This window comes from Felis catus, chromosome A3 (genome assembly GCF_018350175.1).
Source record: "Felis catus isolate Fca126 chromosome A3, F.catus_Fca126_mat1.0, whole genome shotgun sequence".
Taxonomy (NCBI): Eukaryota; Metazoa; Chordata; class Mammalia; order Carnivora; family Felidae; genus Felis; species Felis catus.
This window is the reverse complement of record NC_058370.1, coordinates 32210599-32224410: the sequence shown is the minus strand read 5'-3', so window position 1 is coordinate 32224410 and position 13812 is coordinate 32210599. Positions and strand designations below refer to the sequence as shown.

Sequence of the window (13812 nt, the reverse complement as noted above, 5' to 3'; positions counted from 1 at the left end):
CTTCCTCCTTGGGAAGAGGGCTTCCTCCTCATTCCAGCTGATCATTCAGCCTCCAACCATCCCAGGAGTGGGAACTACCTGGCAGGAGGATCAGATTCCTGGGAGGTGACTGTGCTGCCTCTGCATCACTGCACCCTTGAGCCCTCAGCACTCCCTTCAGCCAAGGAGAGCTGACTCCCTCCCTTTGTCAGGCCCCCAAAAGGCAGTGTCAGGAGAGGTGAAGATGGGGGAGGGCAGGGAGGAGGTGCCAGGCCTAAAAAAGAGCAGGTTCAGGCCGAGTGGGGGAGGAGGGAGACAGGCAGTGAAAGCCTGGGCTAAGAACCATACTGTCTTGGTGGGGAGGGAGGGGCTGCAGGGACTGGAGTATCTCAGGCCCTTGTAGTGGGTGGGGCCGGGAGCAGGGGCACCTGGGAAACAGGCCTCCCTCTGGAATTCACAGTTTAGCGGCTAAGTCACTGACCCCTGGAATCTGCAAGACAAGATAGAGGACTGCAAAGGGGCATCCGGGGGTGCTACACTCCTAAAGGACAGCTTAGGGTGAGTATGACACATTGCCGGATGGGTGGACTCCTGGCCTCAGTTTTCAGGATCCTTCTCATTGCCTTGACCCCCAACTAGCAGGAGGGAAGCCCTTCCCCTGTAGCCTGGCTGCTCTGAAACCTGGTGGCCAGCAGAGACAGCAGGGTAGAGGAAGTGGGGCTATATGAAGCAGTGACCTCAAGGCCAAGCCTGGTTAGAAGTAACTTTGCCGCTCCCAAACCAGCCCACGGCCACATGATCTACCCCTACCTGATCTCCCAGCTGCTCTGAGAAATTCTGGGTACTCTAGAAACTCCACACCTAGGAGCCTTCAGCCATCCCTCCAGAGCAAGGCTGACCTCAGGGGCCCTAGCTTTCTCTGGGACCAGCATGAGACCGGGAAATCTTGACTCCACGTTCTTAACCCTCACAGCTTTCTGGGGGCTCTTTTTTCCCAAAGCGAACCTCTCAGGAAAGAGCCCTCTCAACAGAAAGTTCTGCCTTCAGAACTTGCTTTAAAATAAGGGGTGCCTGGGTGGCTCGGTCGGTTAGGCATCCAACTTTGGCTCAGGTCATGATCTTGAGGCCTGTGAGTCTGAGCCCCGAGTTGGACTCTGTGCTGACAGCCCGGAGCCTGCTTCGGATTCTGTCTCCCTGTCTCTCTGCTCCTCCCCTGTTCATGCTCTGTCTCTCCCTCTCTCTCAAAAATAAATAAACATTAAAAAATTTACAATAAAACATGACCTGCAAACCAGATCACATGCAAAACAGACTCACCTGTGGCTGGGCAGTTCTCAGGGGGAAAATTGAGGCAACTGAGTTTCCCTGGAATTGATAAAATCTTCCAGAAGTTCCATGTTTCTATTCCAATAGGGCTTCTCTTGACGGGGAAGGCTCATTATTAATAGATGTTTCTGGAGCAGCATCTGTGGACCTGGGGAAAGTTTACAGTAATAAAGAGCACAGTCTCTTCCCTCCAGAAGCTCATGCAATGGGGACAAGGAAGGAGGTTACTTGAAAGTTCAAGGCCAGAGGGGACAGATGGAGGAGGCCTTCTGCAAGCGGTCACCTGTGGATGCTGAGCCGCACGGGAATTAGGGGGAAAGGCATCGCTGGGAGCAGGAAGGTCAGGTGTCACAGGAGCGTCCCCCGCCCTTCAGGGTACATCCAGGGCCTGTGCTTCTCCTCAGAGCCCGAGCGTAGCGGGGGACATTTGCTGGCTTTAAGGGACTGTCCCGCTCTTCTCTCCCCAGCCACGCACCATGTGGTGGTTCCTGCTGCCGCTGCTGCTGCGCCCCAGCTGGGCAGGGCCTCCCCAGGAGAGGGCCCCTCTTTTCCGGCTGACTCAGCAGGGCCCCTGGGAGAGCGGGGCCAGCAACGCCACGGTCTCCCCCTGCGAGGGGCTGCCCGTCGCGGGAGCCACGACCTTGACCCTCGCCAACAGCAGCCTGGAGCGCCTGCCCGACTGTCTGCCGCCCACGCTGCGCAGCCTCGACGGCAGCCACAACCTGCTGCGCTCCCTGAGCGCGGCCGAGCTCGGCCACCTGCCGCAGCTGCAGGTGCTGACGCTGCGCCACAACCGCATAGCGGCGCTGCGCTGGGGGCCCGGGGGGCCGGCGGGGCTGCACACGCTGGACCTCAGCTACAACCGGCTGGCCGCGCTGCCGCCCTGCGCCGGGCCCGCTCTGCCCGGCCTCCGCTCGCTGGCGCTCGCCGGGAACCCGCTGCGGGAGCTGCAGCCCGGGGCCTTCGCCTGCCTCCCCGCGCTGCGCCTCCTCAACCTCTCCTGCACCGAGCTCGGCCGCGACCCCGGGGCGGGCATCGCCGACGCGGCCTTCGCGGGGGCGGGCGGCGCGCTCGAGGTCCTGGACCTCAGCGGCACGTCCCTGGAGCAGGGTGAGTCCGGGCCGCTCCGGGAGTTGGGAGCCGGGCTGGGCATGCCCTCCGGGGCAAGGCCGTGAACTTCCTCTAGGGGTGGCTACCGGGCGCCCTGTGCCCGGGTGGGCCAGGGCAGCTGGAAACTAACCCCAGCTCGACTTCCAAAGCCCAGCGGGCCCTGTTCGAAGGGCCACAGTGGGGTCAACTTCCGGAGGCCCAGGAGGTGGGAATTATTATTATCTAACATAGGGAGTTAACTCCTGGAAGCCCAAGAGGTGGAGACTGTTATTATCTAGCTCTGCTTCACAAAGGGGGGAAGGGCATGGATGGGAAGGCGACGACTGGCCTGTGGTCTCACAGCTCGTGCTAACCCAAAGCAACAGATGTCCTGAGGGTGAATTCATTGGTCTTTCTACTTGGTTGACTCGAATTATTCTGTGAATTCTGTGAACGTTGGGTCTTTCAAACAAGACACAGGAGGGAGGTGAGAATACCAGCTCCCCTGTACTTGGCGGTGTTCTGACTCTAATTCACAAGGTTGGTTTTATTTAAAAAAAAAAAAAAAAAACACTTCATGTGTCTGTAATCACCTGTTCCACCACAGACAGAAAAAAGAGCGAGAATGGGAAGCAGGGGAAGTGGTATGGTCTCCATTTGTTAAGAGAGCCACAAAGCTAGGTTCTGGGCCCTCATCCAGCCTTGCTCCTCCTCTCCTACTTCCTCACCTCTCTCAAAAATGTCTCCAGTCGTTGTAGCCATCAGAGTGAACAAGAGGGTGTTTAACAAGAGGGTGGGGCAGCAGAGGCCTTGGAGACAGTGTCCTGGGTTCAAGTCCTGGTTCTGCTCCCACCCAGCTGTGTGGCCCTGGGCCTGTCATTCTCCTCTCTGACCTTGGCTGCCCCGGGGCGGGCAGGCAGGCAGGAAGGACAGACAGGCGGTCTCTGAGGGCTCTTCCAGCTGAAATGGCTATGCTTCTAGATTCCCAAAGCTGCTAACTGTGCCCATGCTCAGCAATGATCTTGTTTCCTTAATGCTGGGCTAGCCTCTTGATGTTTTCCTGGGTAGTGGGCAGTTCCCCCTCTGTGTTTCAGTTCAGTCCGGGTGGATCAGAGACCTGAGAAAGCTCAGGTCTCTCCACCTGAGGAAGATGCCCAGGCTGAGAACCCTGGAGGGGGACATTTTCAAGATGACCCCTGACTTGCAGCAGCTGGATTGTCAAGACTCTTCAGCACTTACCTTTGTCCACACACACATCTTTGAAGACACTCCTCGCCTACAGGTCCTTCTATTCCAGAAGTAAGTGTTTCTTTCTTTCTTTTTTTTAATGTTTATTTTTGAGAAAGAGAGACAGAGAGCAAGCAAGGGAGGGGCGGGGGGACAGAAGATCCAAAGCAGGCTCTGTGCTGACGGCAGAGGGCCTGATGCGGGGCTTGAACTTGCAAACCATGAGATCATGCCTGGAGCCGAAGTCGGACGCTTAATGAACTGAGCCACCCAGGCGTCCCCGAAGTAAGTGTTCCTAAGACCCATCTGAATCACATAACTGATTTCTGCCACTGCGCTAAGTTGAACACGTGTAACCATTTTATGGAACTAACCAGACCTTGATTCTTCTCCCTCTGCTCCTTCCCATCCTCTCGGGGCTTCTGTTCTTCCTCATCCTCTGGGTGATATCGTGGTCAGGTACCAGATAGTGCATCGGCCTAATAACCATGGAACTCAGTCTTCTCCAGAGTAATATTAAAACTCCAAAGTCTCATGTATGTAAACGTCCCTTTAAGCCCAGGCTGAGAAACTTGTAGCGGAAACAGGGGATGAGGCATCAGGTTCTTTTCTATCTCTGGATCCACCTGCTTCCCCAGGTGTTTAGGCAATTCAGCCTTCCAAGGTTTGAACGGGCCAAGGAGGAAAGGTGAAAGGCTAGAAGGGTCCTTCTTGCAGTTGGGACCCCAGGTCAGTGCTTTCAGGCCTACTTATCTGAAGTATCACTACATTCACCCTCCTTCTCAACAGGAAGGTGACTTCAACAGGAAGGGCAGTGTCACTTTGAAGATGACCCCAGGCTGCCTGCTTTCCTGAGGGCCCACATCTGGGCCCTGGGAAGCTGGCACCTTTGCCCTATCATCACTTTCAATGTAGCCACATCTCTCCTTTCTCTGCTAGCCCCAGCCACAGCTGGACTATTCACTCTGGGGCTTGTCATGACAGCAAAACAAATAGAACAGGCACACAGAGCTCTTAGCTCAGCGCCTGGCACAGGGCCCATGCTGTAACATTCGTGAAGATGATGGTGGCTGTGAAGAAGGTGATGGGAAGGATGGCAGTAACAGTGATGGTGGTGATGGTGATGATGTGGGTAATGATCGTGAATCGGTGATAGTGGATGGTAATCATGATGATGGTGGTGGTGGTGGTGATGGTGGTGAGTGTAACGTCCTCTCTGGCTCAGACTCCTCTTCTGAGCTTCAGACTTGTGTCTAAGGTATCAGATATGGAGCCAAAGTGCCCCGGCTCAAATCCTGACTCCATCCACTTTCACATACCCTGTCTCTTCCTACCCCCAGTTAAGAACACTGGCAGTTCAGCCAAGAGATTCTTCTTGGCTGAAGAAGCCAAGGGATCTGTCTAAATCATAATCTGATGGAGTCTCCTACCAAATGAAAACACTGCAGTGCTTTATGAAGGACAGGATTTAATTCCTTCTGGCTCATCCTAGGCCCCCCACTGCACCACCTGTGCTCCAACTGGGGGTGGGGAGGAGCCACTTGCTTTCTGGGTGCTCTCAAGCTTCAGAAGCTCATTAAATGCTATCTGACCTACTGGACCCTCTCTCCCCCTTTTCAGCCTGGCCTGCTCTTGGCTCTCCTTAGCTCACCCACAACCTCCCCCAGGAGGCTGTGATAAATCCTGAGTGATGTTTGGCTGCCCTGACATAGGGAGCACCCACTAGAGATGGGATGGGCACCTTCCTGGCTGCTCTGCCAACCCAGCATGCCCAAAGCCCTCCACAGTCCCCTCTGACATGCAGGAGGGAGGGGCGGTATTTCAGCAAAGAAGTGAAAAGAGAGAGCAAATGGAAACTTCTTTCACACTAGGGCTCTGTCAGTTCAGATGTAGAGATGTACAGGCATGCACCAGGATGTGAGCCATCCCTCAGCATGTGGGTGGTAATTCAACTTGATTTTATCAAGTGCAAGTCACATTGGTGGCAGATATGGCCACCAGAGAAGGAAAGGACACATTTTCCTTATCTGTAAAATGAGCAAAATATTATTACTTCGCTGAACTGTCCTAATGATGTCAACATGAGATAATGGATGTAAAGCACTGGGCAATGTTACCTGCTCAAAAATACGATAATCCTTTCCTCTCTCCCTTCAGGCAAAAAGAGCAATATTTCCTTCGTGTGCTGAAGTGCTAAGTAAACTCTCATTCTAAGATTTCTACTCTAGCTCTGTGAAATCTCCTAAAACAAGCACATATATGTATATGCTCACATGTGTGCATATATATGTATATACCCATACGTGTGCGTTGAATTTCAATATAAATAGCACACACATATGTCTGGTGTCCCACGGGAACAGCTGCCAGGTCCCCATCACCCCGGAGTGTTAGAGCAGACCTGGGGAGTGGGTCCTTCCTCCTCTAGTACATGAGTAGCCCCCTCAGAGCAGTTGGGGAAGGCACATGGTTCCCAGGCAGATGGAGGAAAGCCAGCCTTTGGTCAGAAGAAACCTGAAGGGAAAGTGCAGCTCCTGTTGCTCTAGATAAATTGTGACTGAGTATATGTAAAGGAGGCTAGGGGGCTTGGGGAGTTGAAAACGTTGAGGCCAAACGCTCTGTAAGACCCTAGGGAAGAAAGAACTGAGTGTTGGGAGGGGCCCTGCCATTGCTGGGTGTTCTAAACCCTTTGCAAAACGGCCCCAATAAGTCCTCCCATCCTTGTAGACACACCCCTCCTCAATGTGACTTTGCAGCTCCCCCTGTCAAGAAGTGGAGTCTATTCTCCACCTCTAGAAGCTTGGCTTGGCCATGTGACCAGCTTAGGCAAGTGTGGCATTAGCAAAAGTGACGTGAGGTGAGACTTAAAAGCAGTTGAGGATTGGAGCTTTCCCCTCTTTGATGGTGGGGACCCCTCCACCACCATATGCACTAACCTGGGGCTAGCCTCCTGAATGATGAAGGGCGCATGAAGAGGGGCCCCAGCCTAGTGGAGGCTCCATGTATGTGAGGCCATCTTAGATCTTCCAGCCCTAGCTGAACTTGCCCAGACCACAAGAACCACAGAAGCATAAGAATAAATATTTGTTGTTTTAAGCTACTAAGTTTTGGGGAAATTCTCTACTCACAAGAGCTTCACTGATACACTTCAGTGAGGCGTGTTCCAAAGGACTGGTGTTGAGTGTCATCAGCTACAGTTCAACTGAAAGAGTATATATTCAAGAGTGTTCTCATTAATAAACAGTTTCTGTCACTTCTTGTGACTGGGTCTGGAATAACAATACCTTACTTTTGTGTGGAGATTTACACTTACAAACATTTTCGTTATCACAGACTCTTTTTTGATACAACAGTGGGCAAGAGAGTATTGTCTTCATTTGATATGAGGGGTGACAGTGACTGAATTGGGTTGGTATCTCCACTTTACAGATGACAAAAAATGAAGTCTAAGGTCATTAAGAGTTTTATCCAAAGTAGGATCACCTAAGCCCTAACAGGATGGTTTTGCCATGACACCACCATGGCTCTCTGGGGATAGTCTTGACTTGATTTTTAAAGCCTGACTTGGGGTGCCTCTTTTGGTTGAGCGTCCGACTCTTGGTTTCGGCTCAGATCATGATCTCACGGTTCATGAGGTTGAGCCCCACGTTAGGGGAGCTGTGCTGATAACGTGGAATTTTCTGTCTCCCAATCTCTCTCTCTGCCCCTCACCTACTTGCGCTTTCTCTCTCTCTCTCTCTCTCTCTCTCTCTCTCTCTCTCTCTCCCCCCTCTCTCTCTCAAAAATAAATAAATAAATTTAAAATAAAATAAAATAAAATAAAGCCTGACTTAATGGATTTTTTGTGTATTTCAGCTGCAACTTGAGTTCCTTCCCTCCTTGGAATCTGCATTCCTCCCAGGTCCTAACCATTAACCTCTTCGGCAACCCCCTCATTTGCAGCTGTGAATTGTCCTGGCTCCTGAAGGATGCAAAGAGGACTGTCCTAAGCAGGTAATACATTTACAAAGCAGATGACTGAGGGGTGAGCTGAAGTTCTCACAGCATTTGCCTTGCTCACCTGGGCAGTATAGCGGTGTTGGGCAGGGTGGCCACCCCCAGAGAGTCACACGCAGGGCCCCCAAGGAGAACGGCCTTTTATTGCAGCCAGCCAGAGTAGCAGAGAGCATGGAGGAACAGACATGGTGGTTTTGATGGGCCAAGCCAGGAGGAGGGGGGCGCCCATCACTTCCACTCACATCTCAGTGGCCAGATGTCAGTCAGAGGCCACACCTATCACAAGGGAGGCTAGGAAATGTAGTCTAGTTGTATGCCCAGTGGGGGGGGGGGGGGGGGGGAAGAATGGGCTAAGTGAACAGCTAGCTTGTCTCTGCCAAGGCAGTCTTATTGCCCCATTTTACAGATGAGTGGGTTGGGGCCCAAAGAGAGGAAGTGCTCACTTAAGTTCATGCAGCTTCTGGGCAGAGAAGCCAGGATCTGTCTTCCTTGAAAACTGTGCTCTTAATCACCGGGCCCCTCTACTGAGTCCCCAAGATGTAGCCTGGTCTCCTGCATCATTCAGTCCAAGACCAATGGGCTCTTATGGGACAGGGGAAAAAAAGAAGTCCTTCAGACATCCCATTGGCTGTTGGCTACAAGAGCTGTTTTTACAGTGGGGAGCCATGCCCAGGCTGGCCACCAGGAGAGAATGGGGCGGGGGGGGGGGGGGCAGGGCTGGCAGGGGACACTTCTGATCCTGAATACTCTCAGACCAGCTCCACTAGCTAAACTCTCCTCCTTGCAGCTCACTTTAGGAGACACCGCCCCCCCCCCCATCCTGTGTGTTTTTTTCTCACGTCCCACCCAAACCCAGCCGTGAAACAGGGCTCGGTCTACCCCCATCCCCTTCGTGTTACCTCCAAAGATAAGTAGCTAGGCCCTTTGCAGTGAAGGGTCTCACTACAGTATTAATAAGGAGGTTGAAAAAAATGAAGACTGAGAAAGAAAGAAGAAAAAACAAAAAAAAAGAGGTTGAGAGTGCAGCCTCTTCACAGCACTTACTACTATTGATTTTGGCTGCATGGCTTTAACCTCTTTGTGCCTCTATTTCTTCATCTGTAAAATGGGGATAATAACCTACCTCCTAAGGTTATACAGATTAAATTCGTTGATACAGTTAAGTGCTGACAGTAGTCACTAGCACATGGCAAGCACTCAGAAAATGTTGGCTAGTGTGAGTATTGTTACCGGTACTCAGCCAGGAAGCAGACAGGTGAGAACAAGATGGCAGACCACACTGGGAGAATCTGGACCACCATTCACAGTGCTGGCCCTGGGTTTTGGTTCTGCCACTTGCTGTCTTTGGGCAGTCAGTTCCTCTTGCTGAGCTTGGGTTTCTTTCTCTGCCCAATGGGAGTGTCTCCTCCACAGGTTGCCCTGAGGGTCAGTGAGTGAAGCAGGTAGAGTGTGTAGCATGTTGAGACAGTTTGAGGGGAGCAACTGTCTGCACTGAGGACTCAAAGCCCAGCACACAAGCGGCCCTGATGCCGAATACCCTCTCACTGGTTGGCCTCCCCTCTAGGGCAGCAGACACTGTGTGCACACCAGCTGCAGGATCCCAAGACACCTTCTCAGCCCCTCTTTCGCTGTCCTATCTGCCCAGTATGTGCCATTTGGACCAAAGCACTACCCTCCTGGATTCCAACTCGACCTTCTCTGTTCCCGTCACCCACGCACTATCTACACAGAGTCCTGCCACCCCACAGAGCACAGCCCCCTTTACTCCACCTTTGGAAGTCAGACAGAGTGTCACCAAGACCCCCTCCCCCCCTGCGGATTCCTCCACAAGGACTGCATGGTCGCGCAGTGGCATCAGGACGGGGACCACCCCCTCCGCTGCCATCTCCCCAGCAGATGCCAGCAACTCTAGCGCTCTGCGCAGGGCTGCAAGCACAGCCGAGACAGAGCACCAAGAACACGCCGCCAGGCTTGCCCATGAGTCTGGCATCCCAGCTGCAGCCACCCCATCCACCAGCAAACACCTTGGGCTCTTCCCCACCTCCTGGAACCCGGTGAGGATGCCCCAGCCCGACCACAGGCCACAGGCCACCCCGCAGGTGCCCCACCCGAGTCCTTCCGAGGACACGATTCCAATCTTGCTGTTGGACGACTCCAGTGAGGAGGAGGAGGAGGAGGAGGAAGGGGCGGGGAAGAAGGAGGAGGTGGGAGCGCCTCCCCAGGACGTCCTCTGTGATTACCAGCCCTGCAAGCACCTCCAGACCCCGTGCGCCGAGCTGCAGAGGCTCTCGCGGTGCCGGTGCCCCGGGCTCAGCGGGGAAGACACCGTCCCGGACCCCCCCACGCTGCAGGCGGTGACCGAGACCACGGACACGTCGGCGCTCGTGCGCTGGTGTGCCCCCAACTCGGTGGTGCGCGGCTACCAGATCCGCTACTCTCCCGAGGGCCGGCCGGGCAACCAGTCGGCGTCGGTGGTGGCGGACATCTATGCCACCGCCCGGCAGCACCCCCTGTACGGGCTCTCGCCGGGCACCACGTACCGCGTGTGCATCCTGGCGGCCAACCGGGCGGGCCTGAGCCGGGCGCGGGCCTCCGGCTGGACGCGAGCGTGCGCCGCCTTCACCACCAAGCCCAGCTTCGTGCTCATCTTCGCGGGGCTGTGCGCCGCCTGCGCCCTGCTGCTCGTCGCCACCCTGCTGCTCTCCGCCTGTCTGTGCCGGCGGGCCCGGACGCCACACCCGCGGCGCTACGACACTCACCTGGTGGCCTACAAAAACCCAGCCTTTGAGCACAGGCTGAAGCTCCAGACCGTCAGTTAGCCCAGCGCCCCCTCCTCCAGTGGAACACAGGCCGCCTGGGTGCAGAAGATACAGAGGGTCAAAGATGGCACCCCGTCAGCTCCGAAAGCCCCTCCTTCCTGTGAAGCCAGCGCTCCTCGGGCACACAGGGAGCTTGCCCGCTGTTTCTCAGTCCAAGGAACCACCGCCTTCCCTTCCTCCTCCTCCCCTCTGTGCCCAGAAACGTGCACACCAGTCCACTCCCGATGCCCGTTGCCACCGGGCATCCTTGTGCGTTACTTGGGTCTTTCAGCAGTTAATGCCGCTTGTGTCCAGTCGAATAGATTGCGTATGGAAGTCGATGGAGATAAAAACTAGGTCACACGATTCAGGCTCTTTTGCCATATTGGAAGTGACATCCTCAAGTCCTTTCAGGAAAGGAAGTTCCCTTCATGGTCAATCTCTGGCTAAGGCAGGTGTTATTCAAGGAATCAGCTCCAGTGGAGTCTTCATCTGAGAACTGGGGATAAGGGAGAACTACTGGTTATGTTTCCCCGAGGCCTCCTGGGTTTATTAGTTGTGTCTCAGGATATGGCACAAAATGTGCTTTTGTCTTTGTCGTTAGAACTGCAGTCTGCTGGGAACACTTGTGGAGTGTTCTCCACTTGTGGAGAATCTGTGCTTTTTACTCATTGTTTACTGCATTTCACCTGAGACTAAGTAGTCAGAGGAACTATGGACTCCTTTTCTTAAGAAAGCATAATAAGGTCACTTTCAGGATTTTGTTTTTTAAGAGAGAATAAATGAGCTTAGGAGAGAAACCTCTGGAGGCCTAGGTGGCTCGGTGGGTTAAAGGTCCGACTCTTGATCTCGGCTCAGGTCATGATCTCCCAAGTGGTGAGCTCTAGTTCCGGGGGGTCGGGGGGGCTCTGTGCTGACAGAGCCTGCTTGGAATTCTCTCTCCCTCTCCCTCTGCCCCTACCTGACTCGTGCTCTCTCAAAATAAATAAATGAAAAAGAGAGAAAAACCTCAAGGCTCCAACTGGAAGCTAAAGCATTTTGCTCTCAGTTGCATCAAACATCGCCTTTATGATTTGTATCTGAGTGTGCATGCAGTATCTCACTATACCCCTTTTCACTGGTATACAAACTTAGGGGGGGAAAAGTGATTTTACAAAATTATAGTGTGGATCATATTTCTAGATATTAATTTTCTGCATTAGAATTTATTTTTACTTTTCTGTGATGACTGCAACAATTACCACAAACTGGATGGCTTTAAAACAACAGAAATCTATTCTTAACAGTTCAGGCCAGAAAACCATAACCAAGCTGTCAGCAGGATTGGTTTCTTCTGGAGGCTCTGAGAATTACTCCACGCCCCTCCTGGTTACTGGCAATCTTTGGTGATCCTTGGCTTGCAGATAAATCCAGTCTGCGCCTCCATTGTCTCATAGCATTCTCTGTGTCCAAATTTCCCACCTTAAATAAAAATTTCTCCCATCTTTATGGGGATATAATTGACATATAACTGTGTGTAAGTTTACAGTGTACAAGGTGAAATGACATACACATATATTGGGAAATGACTACAAAAAGGTTAGTGAACACATCCTTTACCTCACATGGTTATCTCTGTGTGTGGGAAGACCTCCTTTCTAAGCAATTTCAAGTATACATTATTAACTATAATCATCATGCTGCCTTCTGGGGATCATTAGATCTCCAGAATTTCCTCATCTTACAACTGGAAGTGTGTACCCTTTGACCACATTCACCCATTGTCCCCCACCCCTATGAAGCACCAGTATACTGCTGTTTCTAGGAGTTGTGTTTTTTTGTTTTTGTTTTTTTTTAGATTTTCATTTAAGTGAAATCATACAGAATTTGTCCTTCTCTGCCTTATTTCGCTTGGTATAATGCCTTCAAGTTCCATCCGTGTTGGTGCAAATGGCGGATTTCCATGTTTATGGTTGAATAATTTTCCTGTGTCTGTGTGTTTGTATATATATACATATATACACATGCATTTTATCCACTCATCCATTGACACTTGAATACAGTTTGAGAGAGACTGAGCAGGGGGTAATAGGCAAAGGAGGGTAGGGAAGAGGGGAAGAGAGAGACAGAGACGGAGAGTCCCAAGAAGGCCCCATGCTGTCAGCCCAGAGCCCAACGCAGGGCTCAATCCCACAACCCTGGGATCATGACCTGAGCCAAAATCAAGAGTTGGATGCTCAACTGACTGAGCCACCCAGGCGCCCCCATGTCCTATGTCCTGACTATGGTAAATAATGCTGCAGTGAACATAGGGGTGCAGAGCTCTTCAAGAGGATATCATTTCCTTTGGATATATACCCAGAAGTCAAATTTCCTTCTTCTTACAAGGACACTAGGCATTGGATTAAGGCCCACCCAAATCCAGTATGACTTTACCCTAACACAATTACAGCTACAAAGACCCCATTTCTAAATTAAGATCATACACACAGATACCAGGGGTTAGAACTTGAACATATCTTTAGAGGAGACACAATTCAACCCAAAACAGCATTTATTTCTATTAAAAAAAAAAAAAAGTTTGATTTCCATGTGTCTTGTTTCCAAAATGTGCTGCAGCACAAAAACCATGCTGCTGCAACTCCATGTATCCCAGTTCAAGTTCAACCTGAATAGGTGTTTGAAGTTTTGAAAAGGCTTCCCAAAATTCTAAGGTGGAGCCTGAGTTTCATCACATATGTAACCAACAGAATTGGACGAAGCAATCTTTTAAGGTAGCTACCAGCTCCTGCTTGAAAAATTGGAAAGCAAAAGCCAAAAATGTGACTAGCATAGTCTTCAGACATGTAATAATCTCAATGCCTTTTTTGTTCCTATCAGTATTGAATCCATTATGTGGAGGCACCAAAATGAGTATCATGACTAACTCTGTACGCATGAGTATACACTCTAACATGTCTGATACAATTCCAGTGTTTTGTCAACTAGCAGAATTTACATTTTGTTACAGCTCAGTATCCAAAACCCTGAAGAAACATGTACCATGTTTCTAACGGTTGAGGTGTACTAACCAGAGCCAGATTAAGACCTTCATACAAAAGAGACTATGGGCCCAACCCGTAAGTAGCTCCAAATAGCATCAACACTAAACCATAAAATAAACACAATGAAGTACAAAATTGTAATTTTTCCCATATATCTCAAGTTATCCCATTTTAAAACGTTTGTGTGCTTGCACTTTGCTAGTGCCACGGCGTGTTCAACGTGCTCCTGGGTGGGGATTCCACCTCCAGCTTCACCACCTCCCAAGCTATGAGACTATACACAGGAGGTTCCAGAAGGAGAAAATGGCCAGCCACAGGCCATCCTTCTCTTCCTCACACCACCGTCCATCTGATTCAGTGACCGTGTCCCTGGA

At 51.7% G+C, this 13812-nt stretch overlaps 1 protein-coding gene across 1 annotated transcript; it reads left to right on the top strand.

Annotated features, from left to right (window-relative positions):
* The first annotated feature begins 330 nt into the window (after positions 1-330).
* LRRN4 (leucine rich repeat neuronal 4) lies at positions 331-11925 on the top strand. The gene is made up of 5 exons (XM_019828065.3): positions 331-537; positions 1773-2415; positions 3489-3693; positions 7477-7614; positions 9182-11925. The coding sequence occupies exons 2-5, from the start codon at positions 1782-1784 to the stop codon at positions 10434-10436; spliced, it is 2232 nt and encodes a 743-aa protein (XP_019683624.3). The 5' UTR covers positions 331-537; positions 1773-1781; the 3' UTR covers positions 10437-11925.
* The last annotated feature ends 1887 nt before the right edge of the window (positions 11926-13812 follow it).